This window comes from Nuphar pumila, chromosome 13 (assembly GCF_984573655.1).
Source record: "Nuphar pumila chromosome 13, dmNupPumi1.hap1.1, whole genome shotgun sequence".
NCBI lineage: Eukaryota > Viridiplantae > Streptophyta > Magnoliopsida > Nymphaeales > Nymphaeaceae > Nuphar > Nuphar pumila.
Genome location: NC_143261.1, coordinates 3,651,153 through 3,671,685, shown reverse-complemented (window position 1 = coordinate 3,671,685; position 20,533 = coordinate 3,651,153). Strand labels below are relative to the sequence as shown.

Here is a 20,533-nt window from a genome sequence, read left to right as displayed (position 1 = left end):
TTTGATCACAATATAGGCAGTTATTGTACATACTTAAGGTTAACTTGAGTTAGTCCGACTGAGGTCTCTAATTGACAGATCAGTAAAAAGTTAGGTCCTAAAATGTCTCTTCAGAAAATATGGGACTTCTTTTGGAATATGAGAAAAAGGTGGAATTCTAAATGGAATTTTACCTAGACAAAAACTCTTGTTGATCTGTACTAGACAAATCAGCCAATGAGGCCAAGCCCATCACAAAATTTCAGGGTGAAAAGAATGACTCATCAACCAGTATCTTTTTATAAGATTTAAAAAATCAACGGTATAAGATTTTCTTAAATATTCAAGGCTTAAAAAATTATGTTTTTCATAAAAAGACATTCAAGTGATACATGGGAAAACCCCTTCGAAAGCCCAGTTAGCACAGCGGTTAGCAGCCACCACTGAGAGAAATTAAACTTTTTTGAGAGAGAAAATTATATTATACATAGTGACTACACTGAACAAGGGAGAAATCGCTCCAAAAACCTATCTAAAAAAAGTGCTGCTTGAGCAATAAATTTCAATTAAATTCCTTGCTCATAAGACTAAGTAATTAACCAGGTAGTGATCTAACATTTCCACTTCTTTCCTCCTAGGCTTATGCTGCTTCTTCGAACTCTCTGGTACCAGCTTTTTATAGAGGGCATCGAGGAAGTAGCATCGGTCCAAAAGTTCTTCAACAGGCTCCACATTAAGCAACTTGGCAGGAGATTCCTCATTGAGATTAAAAGTTATATCTCAAATTGTTTGCCTGTAAAAGTCAGCATCATATACAATATTCACGTGCTAAATATTCACCCGAGGCACCGGGCAATCAGCATGAAGAGCCATTTTAAGCTAAGTGTGAGTGCAACCGACCAGCCTTTTTATGGTTACTGTGATGCTGGCATTTCAAGAAATAGATAAGCAAAGGTGGAGCAGCAACTCGAGAAAAAGCTTCTCTAACACAGTTTGCCAGTACGATCCGACGACCATATATAGGATCAATTTAATAAAGTCCATTAGCAAGAAAGTTTGAACAAATGTAAACAGATAATAGAGCCTCTCTCTCTCTCTCCTTCAGCATATAGAGAGAAATGGGGGCTGCATTGCCACATGACTTCCTTTCTTGGCTGGTCAGTTTTGTTGGATCATATTTCGGATCACACAGTTTCGCAATCGTCATCATGATATAAAACACGATATTAAACAGGAAATACAACAGTGTAAATAGCATGATGAACATATGATCGAAACAACAGGGTGCAAGCATGTCGGTTTCCACATACAACCAAAATCTAGAGGATAGCATAAGAGCAAACAGATGCACAAAACATAATGAAAACAACAGAAACATGTTTTAATTTTGTAACAGACTAAGGCGTACGAAAGTACTCCCCTTAGAGAAGATTCACCCCTACATACAGTGCAAATCAGGGTCCGGCGTCCTTCCCCAGGATACAATAGCCACGACGAACCGAACGGTGCACGCCGGCTGATCGTCCTTCGAAAACAACCTCCACGAACCAAATGCTTCAGAACACCCTTTCGGGATAACTCAGGAAAGAGAGAGAGAGAGAGAGCAACAGGGGAGATGGGAAATCGCAGAGCTTCAGAAATGCGTCTGTCTCAGCCTGTGTGTAACCCCAACCCTTACCATGCTTTTATAACCCACGAACGGTTATGAAACGTGGAAGGACCCGTTACGGATTCTGAGGAGACGTGATCCGTTAACGGACTTCGAAATATCGAGATCCGTTACAGAATCTGAAGAGCCATAACAGACATGGACTACGAGGAGTCATGACCCGTTATCATTTCCCATAACCCAATACAGAATCCAAATATCCAAAGAAACTTTGGGTAAAAAGGTACTTTGTCTTGATTGGATATGGCCCTAAAGGGACCCGAACCCGAACCCGGCCCGGCACGGCGGGCGGGCGCGTGTGTGTGTGTGGTGGTCATCCCACTCTCTTGTTCTCAAGAACAAGTGTATGAGTTCACAAGTGGCTTATAAAGCCCACAAAAAACTCAAGTACAAGCAATGTGGGACTATTCCACCTCATCAAGACCACCTTCTCCAAAACAACCCAGTTTCTCCTTTGAATTCTCTCTCCCTTCCTTCTTACACCTAACATTCCCCCACAAATTCAAAGAATTAAACAGGAGGAAACCAAGATGCAAGATGAGACAATATGCAACAGGACATATCATGCTTTCAACAATGGTACCTTTCGGTTTGAACCACTACCTTAGTTGACTAACTTTACCCCCACAGGAACGAAGTGAACTGAAGTCTTGAACTTGAACCTTTGGTGTAAGAGTATCCATTAGCAACAACATGATAAAGGTTCTGGTTGTAATCTTTAGGGGCGGCGCGTTAAAGGCCATGCGCCCGAATCCTGTTTCATGAGTGACTTCAGGAATAACCCAATTCCTTAAACTGCAGCCACACAGTCACACTCACATAGGTGGGCTTCTTCAAAGATGCACTGCTAACATCTCACCTAGAAGGCTTTGAACTCATTCAGACTTTTAACTCTTCCTTAACTTGCAGCTATAGCACCTTTCCAGAGTAACCAGGAGAACAAACACATATACTTAGTATCACTTTAATAAGGTGCTATCCAGTTCACCCTACAGTTTGTTATTACCACATTGAACCTACTTTGTGGGATCTCCACTCAGATAGGTTGGGTTGCTACTGCAGAAGAACTACTGATGGGTTTCAGTCTCATCTCCTCTCTGGATTTCAGGACTAAAGACTTATCTAGTCCTTTCGTTAATGGATCAGCTGTGTTTTCTTTGGATCCAACATAGTCCACAACAACCACTAACTGAGACATCAGTTCCCTTACAGATTTTATTCTGACTTGGATGTGTCTTCTCTGCTTTTGGTTATATTTTGTGCTTTTAATTTTTGCAATAGTGGCCATATTATCACAATGCACAGATATCGCAGGAATTGGCTTGCACATTAAAGGAAGTTCCTCAAGAAGTCCCTTTAACCATTTAACTTCCAATCCTGTGACATCTAAAGCACAGAATTCAGCCTCAAACGTAGACCAAGACAAGATGGTCTGCTTTACTGATCTTCAGGCGACTGCGCCGCCACCCAAGGTAAATACATACCCTGTCACGCCATAACTTCCAGAGTTCATGGTTATCCAGCTCACATCACTATATCCCTCAAGGACAGCAGAGAATCTCTTGTAATGCAAACTCAAGGAAATAGTTCCTTTCAGGTACCTAAGTACCCTGTCCAATGCCTTCCAATGAGTGCGATTTGGACAACTTGTGTATCTACTTAATTTTGTCATAGAGAACGAAATATCCGGTCTCGTGCAATTTGCAAGATACATCAAACTTCCAATAATCTGGGAATACCTCAATTGAGACACAGGAACCCCAGTTGTATTCTTATAAAGAGGAATAGAAGGGTCATATGGAGTTGCTACAGATCTCCCTTGGTTATAGCCAAATTTCACAAGTACTTTCTCAACAAAGTGAGACTGAGAAATGACTATTCCCTCAGTTGAACAAGTCAGTTTTAAGCCTAAGATCACATTTGCAACACCCATATCCTTCATATCAAACTTACTACTAAGAAACGTCTTTGTCTCATTCACAATTCCCATATTGAAACCAAACAATAGAATGTCATCTACATACAGGCATAAAATAATACAACCATCACTTTTAACTTTGCAATAAACACACTTATCAGATTAATTGACAACAAAGCCAAATGATAAAATAATATTATCAAACTTCTCATGCCATTGTTTAGGGGCTTGTTTTAGTCCATATAATGACTTAACAAGTCTATAAACTTTATCTTCATTACCAGGAGCCACATAACCCTCAGGTTGATCCATATAGATCTCTTATTCAAGATCGCCATGCAAGAAAGCGGTCTTCACGTCCATTTGATGAACCGAGAGATCATAAATAGAAGCCAGTGCAATAAGCACCCTAATAGTGGTCATCCGGGTAACCGGAGAATAGGTATCAAAATAGTCTATTCCCTCCTTTTGTTTGAACCCTTTGGCAACCAGTCTCGCCTTGTACTTGTCAATGGATCCATCTGGTTTCAACTTCTTCTTAAAGATCCATTTGCACCCAATTGTGGAACTACCACGAGGGAGGTCAACCAGTTCTCAAGTGCCATTAGAGATAATGAAGTTCATTTCACTCTTGATGGCATTTTTCCAATGCATTGCTTCAGGTGAAGCCATTGCATCTTGGAAAGTGGAAGGATCATCCTCGATAAGGTAAGTGATAAAATCACTTCCCAAATCCTTGGTAATCCGTGGTCTCTTGCTCCTTCTAGGTTCAACCACTTTCTGAGACTCAATGGGTCTAGGATGGGAACAAGATGGTTTTACCCCCACATCTGTCATCCTTTCCACATGTTCGGGAATGAAACCAGAAGTTGAAGGTATATCTAAAGAAGAAAAATTCTGAGGTACACCAACTTTCATGGGAAATACATCCTCAAAGAATGTAGTTTCTCGAAGCTCAACAATAGAGTTAACATCTATGCCAGATATCTCAGACTTAATTACTAAGAACTTGTAGGCATAGTTGTTCTCTACATAACCCCCAAAGACAACATCTACTGTTTTAGGACCCAGCTTCTTCCTATTGTGCTCTGGTACAAGTACCTTAACAAGGCACCCCCACACTTTAAGGTATTTCAAGCTAGCTTTCCTATTTCTCAAGAGTTCAAAAGGGATACTATCTTTATGCTTTTGAGGTACTCTATTTAGAATATGGCAAGCCGTATTCAGAGCATCCCTCCACATATAGGTAGGTAATTCAGAACTCCCAAGTAGAGCATTTATCATGTCAGTTAGGGTTCTATTCTTTCTTTCTGCAATCCCATTAGATTGAGGAGAATATGGAGCAGTAAACTCATGAACTATTCCAACAGACTTGCAATAATCATCGAGTTTATTAAAGGTATATTCTCCCCCTCTATCAGACCTCAATCTTTTAAGTTTTCTACCAGATTGTGTTTCTGCTTCATTCTTAAAAATAAGAAACTTATCAAAAGCTTTATCTTTTGATTTTAGCAGATACACATAACAGTATTTAGTGCCATCATCTATAAAAGTGATAAAATACTTTTTATGATTTCTGGTTAATACTCCATTAAACTCACAGATATCTGTATGCACCAGATCCAATATTTCAGAATCTCTAACAATCGTATGGAATGGTTTTCTACATTGTTTTGCTTGCACACAAATTTCACATTTTTTAGTTTTATCAATGGAATGCTCAGGAATCATTTTCAAGTTCATCATGCGTTTCACAGAATTGAAATTCACATGACCTAATCTATTATGCCACAAATCAGATGATCTATGTTATATGTAACATTAGACAATGAATCAAAAGAAACATCATTTTCTAATTTATCACTGCAAACATGTTCAACATGAAGTTTAAACAAACCATCATCTAAATACCCATTGCCAATAAAAGTTCCAGAATGTAAAATAACAACTTTATTACATTTAAAGTTAAATTCATAACCCTCTCTAACAAGACATGAACCACTTAGAATGTTCCTTCTAACTACAGGCACATGATGCACTTTGTGTAAAGATAGAACTCGTCCTGAAGGAAACTTCAGATCCACGCGTCCAATCCCTACCACCTTTGCAGCCGTTGAATTGCCCATAGTCACGGATCTGCCTTCAGCAGCCTGGTATGAGACAAAGACAGACTTATCAGCACAAACATGCACATTAGCCCCAATGTCAACCAGCCACTCAGTTGGCTCATAAACGTGATAGATTTGTGGGTTAATAGAAACATACTCAGTACTGGTCCCAACGACCTCAGTCACCATTTTGACTTGAGGCGTTCCGTCTGTGGTCCCATGAGCTTTGGCCTTCTTGTAAGGACATTCCTTAGCCCAGTGCTTAACCTGCCCACAGTTTCAGCATGATTTGTTCTTTGCCTTTTTCTGGATTTTGGCCTTAGGTTTAAACTGGTTTTTCATTGCAGATTTCAATTTTTGTCCCTTGCCCTTAAAAAATTCAGTCACCATGTTCACCTTAGGCGGTTCAGTTGGCATCACGATCTGTTTCTGGCTCCTATGCTCCTCTTCAATAGCAATGGCTACCATAAGATCATCTAAGAAAATCTTCCCTCTACGGTGCTTGAGAGACATACCAAAGTCTACCCAAGACTTAGGAAATTTCTCCACGATGGTCATAACTTGAAACTTCTCTGGAAGTTTCATCTCAGCCTCAGCCAAACTATGGAGCAACAGCAGAAACTCGTGTGCCTGCTCAGTGACCGACTTGCCTTCTACCATCTGATATTTCAGAAACTTGGCAACGAAGTACTTTTCAAGACCTTGGTCTTCGGTATTGTACTTCTTGTCAAGTTGATCCCATAGACCCTTAGCAGTGGTAGACGAAGAACAATACACATCGAACATTGTGTTGGACAAAGCCAACAGTATGCAGCCACGACATATATTGTCCTTTTCTTTCCACTGGACTGCCGCAGTGACTGCAGCAGGGTCAAAGTCAGTATCAGAAACCGAAGGGCAGTCGATTTCCAGAACCGACAGTAGCCCTATCGTAGTGAACCAGATTTTCATGCGTTGCTGCCAACGCTTGAAATTCTGACCGACAAGCTTTTTCGGCATACCAGACATGTCTACTTTTGGTAAAAACGCAGAAGAAGACGACATGCTTAGAATCTTCTCTAAGACTGTTGGATCATATTTCGGATCACACAGTTTCGCAATCGTCATCATGATATAAAACACGATATTAAACAGGAAATACAACAGTGTAAATAGCATGATGAACATATGATCGAAACAACAGGGTGCAAGCATGTCGGTTTCCACATACAACCAAAATCTAGAGGATAGCATAAGAGCAAACAGATGCACAGAACATAATGAAAACAACAGAAACATGTTTTAATTTTGTAACAGACTAAGGCGTACGAAAGTACTCCCCTTAGAGAAGATTCGCCCCCACATACAGTGCAAATCAGGGTCTGGCGTCCTTCCCCCAGGATACAATAGCCACGACGAACCGAACGGTGCACGCCGGCGGATCGTCCTTCGAAAACAACCTCCACGAACCAAATGTTGCAGAACACCCTTTCGGGATAACTCAGGAAAGAGAGAGAGAGAGAGCAACAGGGGAGATGGGAAATCGCAGAGCTTCAGAAATGCGTCTGTCTCAGCCTGTGTGTAACCCCAACCCTTACCATGCTTTTATAACCCATGAACGGTTATAAAACGTGGAAGGACCCGTTACGAATTCTGAGGAGACGTGATCCGTTAACGGACTTTGAAATATCGAGATCCGTTACAGAATCCGAAGAGCCATAACGGGCATGGACTACGAGGAGTCGTGACCCGTTATCATTTCCCGTAACCCGATACAGAATCCAAATATCCAAAGAAACTTTGGGTAAAAAGGTACTTTGTCTTGATTGGATATGGCCCTAAAGGGACCCGAACCCGGCTCGGCCCGGTCCGACGCGGCACGACACGGCACGGCGGGCGGGCGCGCGCGTGTGTGGTGGTCATCCCACTCTCTTGTTCTCAAGAACAAGTGTATGAGTTCACAAGTGGCTTATAAAGCCCACATAAAACTCAAGCACAAGCAATGTGGGACTATTCCACTTCATCAAGACCACCTTCTCCAAAACAGTTGAGTTTCTTTTTTGAATTCTCTCTCCCTTCCTTCTTACACCTAACAAGTTTCACCTGCTAAAAAACCTTGGCAAGTACGCCATCTGCTCTCACCTTTATATAAGCATCCATACTCTTCTTTCCAAGCTCAAAGCCAGTTAACTCTTCATTTACCAGGGCGATTCCTCTGTCATATAGGGATGGCAGTAGATTGGAGGGAGACTAGGCCCCTCCCCACTTCACCCCGTTTGGACCGGGAATGGAGGACATGAAACAGGGATGAAGGTTAAAATCAAAACCAGTGCAGGGATGGAGGTGGGGATGGACTTATGCTTTCTCTCGCCCCGCTCCGTCCCCATCCCGATTCACACCTTGCCTCGCTCTGCCCCATCCCCAATCCTTCTTTAAGGATGGCAGTGGACCGAGGGGAAATGAGACCCCGCCCCGCCTCGCCTCATTTGGACTGGGGATGGAGGACATGAAATGGGGACGAAGGCAGGGATGAAAATTAAAATCAAAACCGGTGCAGGGATGAAGGGCAGAATTTTGAGAAGGGGGCGGGGGTGGAGACCTTGTCCCCGCCCCGTTTGGACTGAGGGGAAATGAGACCTCGCCCCATTTGGACTGGGGATGGAGGACATGAAATGGGGATGAAGGCAGGGATGAAAGTTAAAATCAAAACCCGTGCAGGGATGGAGGGCAGAATTTTGAGAAGGGGTAGGGGTGGAGACCTTGTCCCCGCCCCTACCCTCGCCATGGTCCACTGCCATGCCTACTGTCATAGACTCATACCAATGGCTCGAAACCAAGCTACAGTATCTATGATTGCTGTTGTACTCCTATCCACAGCTCCAGGAGTAACTCGGCTATTGTATAACATATCTCAGACGTACTAATTCGCGTAAAATTGTTCGGAAAAGTACTGTTTGTTCTGATATTGTTCCTGTATGAACCGTGTATCTTTTCAGATGTCATCAAGTTGGTTAATGGTCAGGTACTTTCCGTTCTCTCTACATCTCTTAAGTGCATTGCTTTCACTTTTAACATGTAGATCTCAACATCTAAAAATCAAAAGAACACTTATCTATGCAACTTTATGCATGAAACATAAAGATGGTAGTGGTGAAGATTGGTTCCCTGTAATTTTTCTTCCTCAAAACATGGAGAAAACGAAAAATTGCTCAGTAGTAGAGTGTAATGCTACTTTGCCATCAAGAACATTTAAAATAATTGAAAAAAATAGAAGAAAAGCTAAAGAGAAGAACTTGTTGGTACCCTTAACTAGATCCGCACAAACCGATGGTAAAAAAATTCCAAGATGGAGGAAAAGTTTTTGCCCAAATCGAAGCCCTGCGTAGAAAGGAAGACAGTAGTGTCTATCCACATGAAAGCCAAATATTTGTCTCATCTCCAGCCAAGTAACACTATGGGTGATTGCCTCCTTCACAATGAACATTGGCCCCCATCCTTGTAAGTCTTAATAAAATCTGCACACTGTGGACCCTTTTTCTGACATTATCTGTCTCCAAGAGGAGATTCCATATCCAGGAATGCTAATCAAGTTGCCTTCTTCACCATTTTCTCTCTCCAGCCCAATGTTGTCAGTATCGGTGCGTATTGGCCGATACTTATGGTATCGCCAGAAAAGCGATACGATACTGACCTGAATCAGGTGATTTTTTAGTAAATGTTAAATAGCTTAAAATTAATTTTGTAATATTATTTTAATAGTTTTGACACTTTCTGATTGACACATAATATTTTTTAATTATTTTTTGGCCGATTCAGAACGATACACTTGACTATCGGTATTGGCCGATACACCTGATTAACACCCGCTTAAATAATTAAGTGCCATTTTTGTCTTTTTATTCTTTAATTAAACAACCCATTTTATGTCTTGAGGTCTACCATAAAACAAATGGACGATAAGGCCATAAAAATTTCAATCCCTTTTTTTTTTACTAATCAAAGATCAATTGACTAAGTTTAGGTCCAATTTTGTCTGTGAAATATAACCTATAAAAGGAGTTAGGGGTGTCAACTTGTCTGGTTTGGTTGGCACCCAGGTAGAACGAGATTTTCGGATATGGTATCGCGTCCGGACCTGAGTCTAGTCGGGTTCATTATAAGAAAAATCATACCTGGACCCGATAAGAACTACATGAACCAAACCTGGTAAACCCATATTTTTTTATCTTTTTACATTGAAAAATTGCAGGTCTTAATTGGAACTTGGGTGGGGTCCGGGTCTAGTATAAGCTTTTACAAACTATACCTGAGTCCATGTATTAATCGGACCTTTGGGTCCTGACCTGGGTCCTTTTTTTTATCACCATATATACCTGGACCCTATAATATTTGGTTGGGGTTGGGTTAGGTAAACCAGGCTCGTTGACACCCTTAAAAGAAGCCAGTTAAATGTCGTCAGGGGTGTCTTGGATGCCGTTCACAGATGAGATGAACGGCAGGCAAAACACGGTTGTTTTTACCTGTGAATTTAGACGTCCGTATGGTGGGCTCCAGATGCCCTTCATGAAAATGGACGGTTCTGAAAAATTTTGTGGGCCACATCCAAGAAACATGCAATCTATCCATGGGTGTTTAACTGCCGTTCATCATTTGGATGAACCACATCTACCATCAGTGGTACCCTTGACCTGATCCACTCCTTGCCTAAATGTGATCTTAATTTGGAGAAAAGTCATAGCCTGCTTTTGCCACGAATTGATATCTGCCAAACACGGTTGGAAGCGAGAAAAATTCTCATAAGAAAATAAAATTTTGCCTATGAGAAATTTTGGTAAGATAATTTTTTCAAATGAAAAATTTTCTTTTGTTTGTGTAGCATGAGAAACAAAAGTTATAAAAATGAGAGAGTCGATCAGCCTCATCTGAGAGAGAGAGTGAGACCTGAAAATTATGTTGGGTAGGAGGAAGATTAAGATGAAGTAATTGTTCTGGTAGCTCTGAGATGTATTGTGGGTGAATGGTTGCCCCAATGAAAAAAAAAATATTTCTTCCATCTTTAAGTGTGAAAGAAATTTTTTTAAATAAAAAATCATGCTTTGTAGGAAAAAGTTTTCTTTAAAAATTTTCATTTGTTTGAAACTTTGGAAAAGTAATAATTTTTTTTTCTTACTTTCATTTTTCCTATTATTTTCTCAACATCAAACGTGCTCCATCATCCACCATCTTTAGGGTACAATCTGTCAGCTGTGGGGCCCAACAGCATATGGTATATGGTGGGTGATGACTGACGAGGTGAAGTAACGGAGGTACGTACATGTATTATTGGCTGCATGAAACCTGTCCAGACTGCTGGCCAAACAAATGCCACTGTACTCGGGACCTAGAAACACACGTGGTGCACTGAGATGGGGACCCACTTTTGTTTCGTGCAATGTGATTGCACCTGATCGAAGTGCTATCTTCCTATTGGTCCCACAATGTGAGATGGTTTTCGCGATCCCTGTGCAAAGATCAGGTGCAATGCAATGAGAGAGGGAGGTGTCTTTTTGGTGCTCCTCATGTCCTTTTTTTTTTTAATTTATTTATGGCTCGAGTCACTCTGCTAAAGATGGCATTATGATACGTTGCAACTTGGCAGTGGACCCGGGCGGGGGTGGGGGACAAGGTCTCTACCCTTGTCCTGTCTCAAAATCCTGACTTCCATTTTGGCTTCCATCCCCGCACAGGTCTTCATTTTAATTTTCATTCCCATTTCATGTCCTCCATCTCTGGTCCAAATAGGGCGAGGCGGGGTAGGGCCTATTGTCCCTCGGTTCACTGTCATCCTTAAAGAAGGATCGGGGATGGAGCGGGACAGGGCAAGGCAGAGATTGGAGATGAGAACGGTGCAGAGCGAGGAAAAGCACAAGTCCATCCCCCGCCTCCATTTCTGCACGACTTTTGATTTTAACCTCCATCCCCATTTCATGTCCTTCATCCCGGTCCAAACAGGGTGAGGCTGGGCAGGGTCCCATTTTTTCCCGCTCCACTGCCATCCCTACTTGGCAGAGAGAGAGAGAGAGAGAGAGAGAGAGAGAGAGAGAGACTAAAGAAGATCGACATTAATACTCATGAAGATCAACAAAATGTTGAACCCATGAACCGAACAAAGTAGAAACAAAACTAAAATATAGAAAAAACAAAGCTAAAGAAAAAGAAACTACAGACAGCTAGCAACAAAACAACAAAGCCTACTCAACCAGGATCCGCAGGATTAGAAGAAACCACCTGTTAAGTGAATGTCGTAATGAGAGGAGAGGTCTCTAAGATGCATACGTAATATTGCATATACATCAACCAGGATTTTATGGACAAGATGATTAAAGATGACCGAAATTTGACGAAAAGTAGCATCATTGCGTGCCATCCAAACAAACCACCAAGTAGTAAGCAACCATGTCTTCCAGATCAGTTTCCACCGCTTGCATCGTCTAATTTCAATAGGGCCCAGGAGAAGAACAAGCACAAAAGACTCTTCTTTGACAATTACGTTCGGAGATCTCCACATCCTATTAAATAGGGCTACAAAGATTGGGCAGAACCAAAATAAATGAAAAGTAGTTTCTTCAGCAGCTTGACACAACACACACCAACTTGAAAACTGAAAGCCCAACTTCTTTAAATAACTGTGAGTTTGAACTCTATCATGCAAAATTAACCAAGCCAAGAACCGAGATCTTGGAGAAGAGCCCTTACCCCATAACGCACACTCAAGAAACCAATCTGCCCCTGGAGAGAGAGAGAGAGAGAGAGAGAGAGAGAGATGAATTTGGCCTCAAGTGGAAGGACCAATGTAAGGGTGTCAATGGGTCAGGTTTGACCCAGACCCAACCTGTATCAAACCCTATAAGGTCGTGACCTGATTAGAATCTTGGTCGGACATGGAGCTGGGTATGGTTTGTAAAATTTTATATCAAACGGGCATGACCTGAGTTTCAATTAAGATCCACAAATTTTCAATATAAAAATGCTAAAAAAATATTATTTTATTTGGTATGGTTCAGGTGTGGTTCATGTAATTTTTATAGGATCCGAGTATGGTTTCTCTTATAGTGGGTTCGATTAGACCCGAGTCCCTGGTTCAAGTTTGATTTTACCTGGGTCCGAACCAAACCCGATCCATTGACACCCTAGTCCTATGTAGCCTTTTCTTAAGAGCTATCCTAATTTGCACATGGTATCACCCCGCTGATTTTAGGACGCCCTCCCCACGAAGAATGCCAAAATGGCTTTGGAATTGTCACTTTCCCCGGCTCAAGTTGCTCACTGCTAATCATGAAGTTGCAAATTGCAGAAAGGTAGGTCAAGACGGCATCATCAAAACGTTAAATGCAAGTAATAACAGATCTCAGAAATCTTGACATCTCTCTCTCTTAGAGAGGTCTTAATCAGTGTTATTTTCTAACAATCCTAAATGGTTTAATAAGGCATAATTGTAGTTGTTTGCTTAATCTGAACTTGCATATGTATTGTATGTAGCATAGTTAATAGAAAATCTGCATTGAATACCCTGTATTTTATGTTCAGAAGTAATAAAAAATGCTAATATTACACCGAAACTTGAAGATTAAAAAAGAAATCAAATTTATGATTGAATTGATTTGAATGAGTTTCTTTAGCAGATGAACAATGATAAACACATACCAATTTAGAGAGAGAGAGAGAGAGAGAGAGAGAGAGAGAGAGAGTTGTCTTATTCGTTTTGTGTTTTTTTATTGTTGTTTCATTTGTTTATAGATAAGTTATTTTAGAAACAAAAAACGTTTGAAGCCAAGAGTATTATAGTTGGAAAATCACATTTAAATTCTTCCGATAAGGAACAAACACTTTTTTATGATGACCATCAGCCATGTCATGTGATCTTCATGAAGTGTTTTTGTTGGTGATCATTAGTAGGTACAAGTTGTATCGGTATTTGTAATAATCCTTCCAAAATATAAACTGTCATTGTTCTGATCTTTCTCTCTCTCTCTCTAAGATGACAAAATAGAAAAAGAAATTATTTGGTACCACATAAACATAATAATTTGACTAAAATAAGGGATACCCGAGAAGCTTTACACTGCAGACACTGAAACAGGGTCAGGCTCAACTGGCACCCCCACTGTGTATCTTGCACGTTCAAACCATAACAGTGATTTCTTCGATGTCAATGAATTGGATTTCATCTGATAACTGACCAAATTTGATTTATAGCTTAGTTGCATTTGGTAAGCCAAAACCATACCGGGTTATAATTGGATGCGGATGCTATTTTTGAACTTTTGCTGCCGAATTTGATGTCGAGTTCATTTACCTGTAAAAAAGTGGATCTGGTATGAGCTTTTCACCATCTGAATTTGAATCTGTCTAACCAACATCCGATTAGTAGAATATAGTATTGTACACATCTGATTAGAGTTGGAACCATTTACATCCCAACAAATAATAAAAAAAAGCTTAATCTTTACTGTCATTTCAAGCTTCAACCCCACCATAACCAAAGATACTGGCCTTATTGCTTGCAGAAGTTGCAATTAAATGCCACACCCATCCACCCTTTGTTTGGTTCATCTTATCAATTTGCCTAGTTCATAAACTTTAAGATTTCTAGCTACATTGCTTAAGTTAGGTGACCCAACAACATAGCTTTGAGTAGTTATAAACATCAAAAGCAGGTCTTTTAAGCATATAAACAAACTCACAACACACGGGCAAAAGCGAAAGCAAGAGTATACATGAAAGAGCAAGGAGGCAAAGATGCATAAAACTTCTTTATGGACTGTCCAAAACAGGTGACATGTATCATCGCATGAATTACACCATGCAAAGTATGTCATGATAAGGGCGGCCATGGGCCCAGCCTGACCCAAGGCCCATTAGGGTCTGATAGGCCCAAACCAGAACCAAACTGGGTGAATCCCAATTATTGACTCTTGTTAGGTTCAGGCTGGATCTGAGTCTCATCGGGGTGGGTTTGAGTTGGATCCTGTCAAGCCCTTTAAACCTGACTAGTAAATGGGCAGGGCCAGTCCGGGCTCCATTAAGATGTCATTTTTTGTCTATTGCACCTGACACATTTTACTAGTTGGATCGGGTCGGGCTCGACACTTATTAGGCTTCAGACTGCACATGGCAGCCAAACCTCACAAATGTCGGGTTGAGTAACTGACCCGGAGTCCATCTACATGCATTCTTGCAAATGGATCAGGTTAGGTTATGCTTTCAATCCAAATTGGACGGGTAATTTTCGGATATAAACCTTAAAATAAGAGTAGAATGTCTAATGGGATTCTGCCAGCCAGACCTTTCTCATATCCATCGTCGGATCTAGATCACAATCTTCTGTTGGATCTATCTCAAATATAGCCAGACATTTTTGCAGATACAGTATTACTATATAGATTCAGATTCAAAATGCCATTTCATGAGATCGTATCCATTCCTGGATTCGGATATATTGCTTAAAATCCAGATCTGGATTTGGGTCAACCATGATCCTGGTTGCACCTCCTAAGGGTACGGTTTACTTTGCTTGGAACAGACACAGTGCATCGACTTTCATGTGGGAGCCCATGATCTTGGAGTACGGATCCGGATGGGTTTCATCCTACATTCAATCTTAGCCATCCAATCAACGGCTAGGATTGGTCTACATTTTCATCTGGATGCGAACTAATCATAGCCATCCATCCAGATGCTTCAGCTGGATGGACGGCTACGATCCACATAAGATGGAACCCATACTATGTCAAAGGACTGGATCCTTTTTTATGATCTTAGATGTACTTTTGGCCTTTACGTGAAAAGAAATCAAGTTCTTATGTCATAGTTCATGAACTCCAAAGGTTTCCACACCAAACTATCATCTAAAACACGAACAAGTTCATGAACTCGGTAATGCCTTACGTTATGCCCAAACGTCTCCTCTCTTGCATCTTCCTCAAATGAGACTTTGAATGGTTCTCCTGCAAGCATCTAATGTTCGAAGGGTATTTAAGGCATTTCGTACCACTGACACATTAGCAAGATTCGCGTTTCGGAGGAAACGAATTCTCGTCTTTGTTGACGAAAGCGACAACCACACCCCAAAAATCGAGAACTTAAAAAATCAGGAAAGATATCATAATTTATCACACAATCGCTGGGAGAAACGTGTCACTCCAAGCGCATATAAAAGTTAAAACTGTTCCCTCACTTTCCCGTTACGTTCTCTCGGTCGCTCTCCGGAATCCATAAGACACGAAGTTTCCTTCTTCTTCTGTGCTCCTCGAAGGACGAGTTGCTAGGGTTTCAAGCTTCTGCCAAACGGTAAGATTCGGTTTCTCCCCTTCTTTGTTTTTCTTTTTTCTTTTTACTTTATGGCAGGAATCTGCTTGAATTATTCCGTCGTTCTGACGATCTTTTTTCGTTCGGCGCTGAGATCTATGCTCTTGTAGAGTTTTCTGCGGATTTGGAGGAATTTCTTTGTGTTTTTTGGAGATCGGATAAGTTTAAGATATTTAGTGAGTTTTTTCGATTACTGGATAGGAATTTGAACTAGTAGGCGGGTTTCAGATTGTTTTTTTCGTGAGATCTGGATCGTGAATTGTGATTTTTGTGGAGATTCTGGCTTTTTTTACTGTTCGTGAATAGATTCTGATTTATTTTCTACGTAATAGAAAGAAGCTTTTTAACGAAGTGTTCAGTAGTCAGGGATGTAGGGTTGAGATCGCTAGTTGTGGAATTTTTCTTTTGGTGGACGAGGAGAAATATTCGTGAAATGCTGTATCGTTCGTGAAGATACGTGCATTTTTAGGATTTTTGTTCCTGGAAAACTTTGATTTTTTTCCCGCTACTTTCAAGAAACGTGTACGAGTTCTCTTATTTGTTCTCCTGTTTATGATCCATTAGAAAGGGAACCTGTTTGACAGAATGCGAGAAGAAATTGGATCAAATTCACTAAGGAATTAGTTTGTGTCACCGAAGATGGATTTCTAAAAGTGTATGGTTTCCACTTTCTCGAGTAGTAAGATTTAGTTGTTAAAAATTTATAGGTTTTCTGTTTGACTTGAGTGTCTTTGAAAAATTGAATTCTTTAACTACTTTTCTTAAGAGGAAAAACGTCAATAAAACTCTTGCCGCTTTATTCTTGTATTTAATTTTCATCTCCATGTACAGCTTAGTTGAGAATCACAAAGAATTCAGGCTGAAAATTGGGAACATTCTGAGGTAATTTATGATGTGGATCTTGTAAAGTGTGAAACAAAGTCTTCTTACATGAAATCTTTTAATATTTCTAAAGTGGAGAAATGTATTTGAAGCAATAGTTCCTAAAGATGGAAGAGTTTCAGTGAGGTTGTTTCATAAATCAATCTTGAATCACGGTCATTAAGATCCAAAAAATGGTTCTGCTTTGAAGTTTTTGAAATGAATACGGTTCTTCTAAAACCATGGTTATTGGGGGATCCCGAGTGGGTTCTGTTTGAACTATCTATAAGTGAGACCATCAATGTAATCTTGAAAGGGTTCACCTAGTGGTTGTTGCCATTTGGTCTGCGTCCAGGTTGTCTGAAGTTGGAAAGGAGTTTGGTAACTTTGACCTTACTGGTTGTAACTCAAATAAAGTTGTTTTGCTCTGCCATCTGATGACAGATAAAGTTTCATTTGACAGTTTTTTAATGTTCAGTTCATTTTTTTGTTCTTTCTTTTATCTTCGGTTGATACTATGACAATTTACGAATTCTGATTGTACCATATTCATTTCATGCATCAGAGTCCTAAAAAATTTCCAGAGAAGGCAGGAGTCGGAAGATTGTCAGAATATTCACTTGATGTGATTAATTAAATTGTTCTGGTACATCCAAGTCATATTCAGATCATATCAGCATAGTGTCTGCTGGAGTACTGAAGATATGGAATATTTAATTGGAAGCTTCCTAGGCAAACGTACTGGGAGCAGGAGCATTGATCGTTGATCATGTTTCGAAAGAATGTGCTGCTCAAAAAGTCCAACCCCATATATACAATTCTTGCTCATTCTTTAAATGGTTTCAGCAGCTGAAAGTATTTACTTATTAATTTCCATTCTCTACACCATTTTCCCCTCACACGTGCTTATTAAGCCCATTTTTCATCCAATTCAATTCTACAGTGTATGAAATACAATGAGATCTCCTGGTGTCTCCTTGTGGCCAACCTATTGGTAGTGAAAATTGCCAGAAATACTTTCATGGGATCATCTCTTTGGTATTTGGACATAATGTGATATGGGAAACCATTACAAGACTTTAATTGCTTCTTTTTTCGCTATCCTGGTTACCCTAGTTTTATTTATAATTTATATTTGCCGTAAGAAAACTTTGCAAAAAAGATCTAAAGAGATTGAGAGTTTTCCTTATTCTGGGGAAAAACTTGATGCTGAGGAACTGATTACTTTTTCTGGTGGAGAGAGCCTTACCATTCATGCCATCTTGGACGCTAATGGAGAAGTTGTGGGGAAGTCTGGTTATGGTACAGTATACAAGGCCGGTCTACAGGGGAACAGTCGCTCATTGATGCTGCTTCGGTTTCTTCGACCTGTTTGTACAAAAAGTTTGAAAGCTGTTATTCCAGAGATTGAATTTCTAGGTTATGTCAGACATCCTAATTTGATTCCTCTCCAAGCTTTTTACTCAGGGCCCAGGGGAGAAAAACTGCTGGTTCATCCTTTTTTTCCTAGAGGAACACTGTCTCAGTTCATTCGAAGTAAGTTTCAGTTTTTGCTGAACCTTGAGTTATTTTACTAAGTAGTTTACTCAGAGCCGTACCTGTGTTTTATGGGGCCTGAGGCGGAGGAAAAAAATGGGCCCCCTATTAATAGTAGGAGTTCGGGGGCAGCGCCTCAGATTTTTTTTTAAAGAATCAAAATAACAATAAAATGGGCCCCTAAATTTTTTTTTGGGGAGCTCGGGCCTTAAAAATGGGCCCCTAAATTTTTTTTTGGGCCCAGGGGCCCTGAGGCCCAAGCCTCATTGGCCTCTTTACAGGTCCGGCTCTGAGTTTACTGTATATGTAATTGGTGGTTCTTGCTGTCTTCTGTTTTTTTCTTGTGTGTGTGTGTGTTTGTGCACATGCACACACAGGCTTGTTTCTATGTTTATGGAGAAGATGATTGTAAACGTTTTTCTTTTCTTTAATCATATCTGTGCTAATATCGAACTTGTTTGAACCCCATTAGATTCATGAACTTTACACTAATTTTTCACCTTTAACAAAACAGATAAACATGCTCAATCACTGAGACGGGCCAAGTTTTATAGCATGTCCATTGGGATTGCCAAAGGATTGGAATATCTTCACAGTGGATTAGCGAGACCGTTAGTTCATGGCAATCTGAAATCAAAGAACATATTACTTGACACAAATTACCAACCTTTGCTCTCTGATTTTGGCATTCACTTACTGCTTAATCCAACAGCAAATCAAGAGATGCTTGAGGCCTCAGCATCTCAAGGTTACAAAGCCCCCGAGCTGGTCAAGATGAAGGAAGCAAGCACAGAGAGTGATATCTACAGCCTGGGGATAATCCTACTTGAATTCCTGACAGGGAAGGAGCCCATTGTGGAGAATTTGCCGTCTGGTCAGGATCTGCATCTTCCAGCCTCAATGACACATGCAATCATCAACCATAGAGTATTGGAGATCTTTGATCCAGAACTTCTCAGCAAAAGAGACCAGAGTCCAATCACAGAAGAAGGTTTACTCTTGTATTTTCAGTTAGCGATGAGTTGTTGCGCTCCTTCGGCGTCATTTAGACCAGACATTCAACAAGTGAGAAGACAGCTTGAAGAAATTGGGTCGTGAAGTTACGGGCCTTCTTGTTTGCAAAGAAATCAGGAGTTAAAGGCTACCAGTGAAAGACCAACAGTGGCAATGATGTTCCTTGTATTTTTTATGATGTTTTGATGTATTTTGTTTGAGCAACGGCAAGTGATGATGATGATGATGAAAAGCCAATCTGCGAAGGCCCAGAATGTCAATAAAAAACCCGAGAAAACGCTCGAAATTGTTTTTTTGAAAGTTTTAAGAGCTCCAAATTGTAAATAGAAGGAACTACAAGCGGTTTAAACAAGGGACAGAATAGAAAGATGAAAGCACAGTTGAATCCATGCTTGAGGATTGAGATGTTCATATGCATGATCATTCCATATCCACTTCCAAGATGGTCGCCACGCCACCACAGTACTCTCTCTCCCTCTCTCTTGCGATGTCTGACTCCCAAACGGTTGAACGACTGACTAAAAATCGTTCGTTGATTAATTGGCCTAAGAACGGCCTTTGCGATGTAGACACTAAAGCTTGCTAAAAGGAAACGATCTCAAATAGCAGTAAGGTCGCTTTCGTGGTCACAAGTGAATACGGTCTGACATTGGACAAGAGGATACACATTTTTTATTTTATTTTTATATATAAAATATATTTTATCAACAAGGACATGTCATAGCGTGTCCGTAGACATGGGACCTCAAATTGATCAATGAGCCAACGGCAAGGATTGCTTGATTGATGTGTTTGGGAGGCCGCAGTAGCCACCCTGACTAGTGGCAAAGCCAAGCAAATAACATCTCGTTAAATGGTCAGACCATCACAGAGAGAGAACTTGGTGAAGCAACTTGAACAACGCCCTCCAGCTCTTCACACACCTTGACCACTTGTATGGTCATTTGGGATTTATGACGGTTTGGTGGCAGGTTTTAGACCCAACCCAATTCAAGCGATGTTCGAACCCGAATTTTAGTCCACGTCTTTGAAATTTTGGCTTGACCTATACATTACAAGGTTCTACCACACTGACAACTCACCCAGGCCCAGCCTCTGCCGCATTCTTGAGCTACCATTAGA

General features: G+C 40.6%; 1 protein-coding gene across 1 annotated transcript; it reads left to right on the top strand.

Annotated features, from left to right (window-relative positions):
• The first annotated feature begins 15,875 nt into the window (after window positions 1–15,875).
• On the top strand, window positions 15,876–19,615 carry LOC149817549 (putative kinase-like protein TMKL1). The gene is made up of 3 exons (XM_089984888.1): window positions 15,876–15,982; window positions 17,427–18,397; window positions 18,912–19,615. Exons 2-3 carry the CDS (start codon window positions 17,920–17,922, stop codon window positions 19,493–19,495), a joined length of 1,062 nt encoding a protein of 353 aa, XP_089841014.1. The 5' UTR covers window positions 15,876–15,982; window positions 17,427–17,919; the 3' UTR covers window positions 19,496–19,615.
• Window positions 19,616–20,533: the final 918 nt, after the last annotated feature.

Coding starts and splice junctions, on each gene's coding strand:
- LOC149817549 (XM_089984888.1), top strand. CDS start 17,920: ATGGGAAACCATTACAAGACTTTAATTGCTTCTTTTTTCGCTATCCTG. Junction 18,398..18,911: donor ACTGTCTCAGTTCATTCGAA/GTAAGTTTCAGT, acceptor TTAACAAAACAG/ATAAACATGCTCAATCACTG.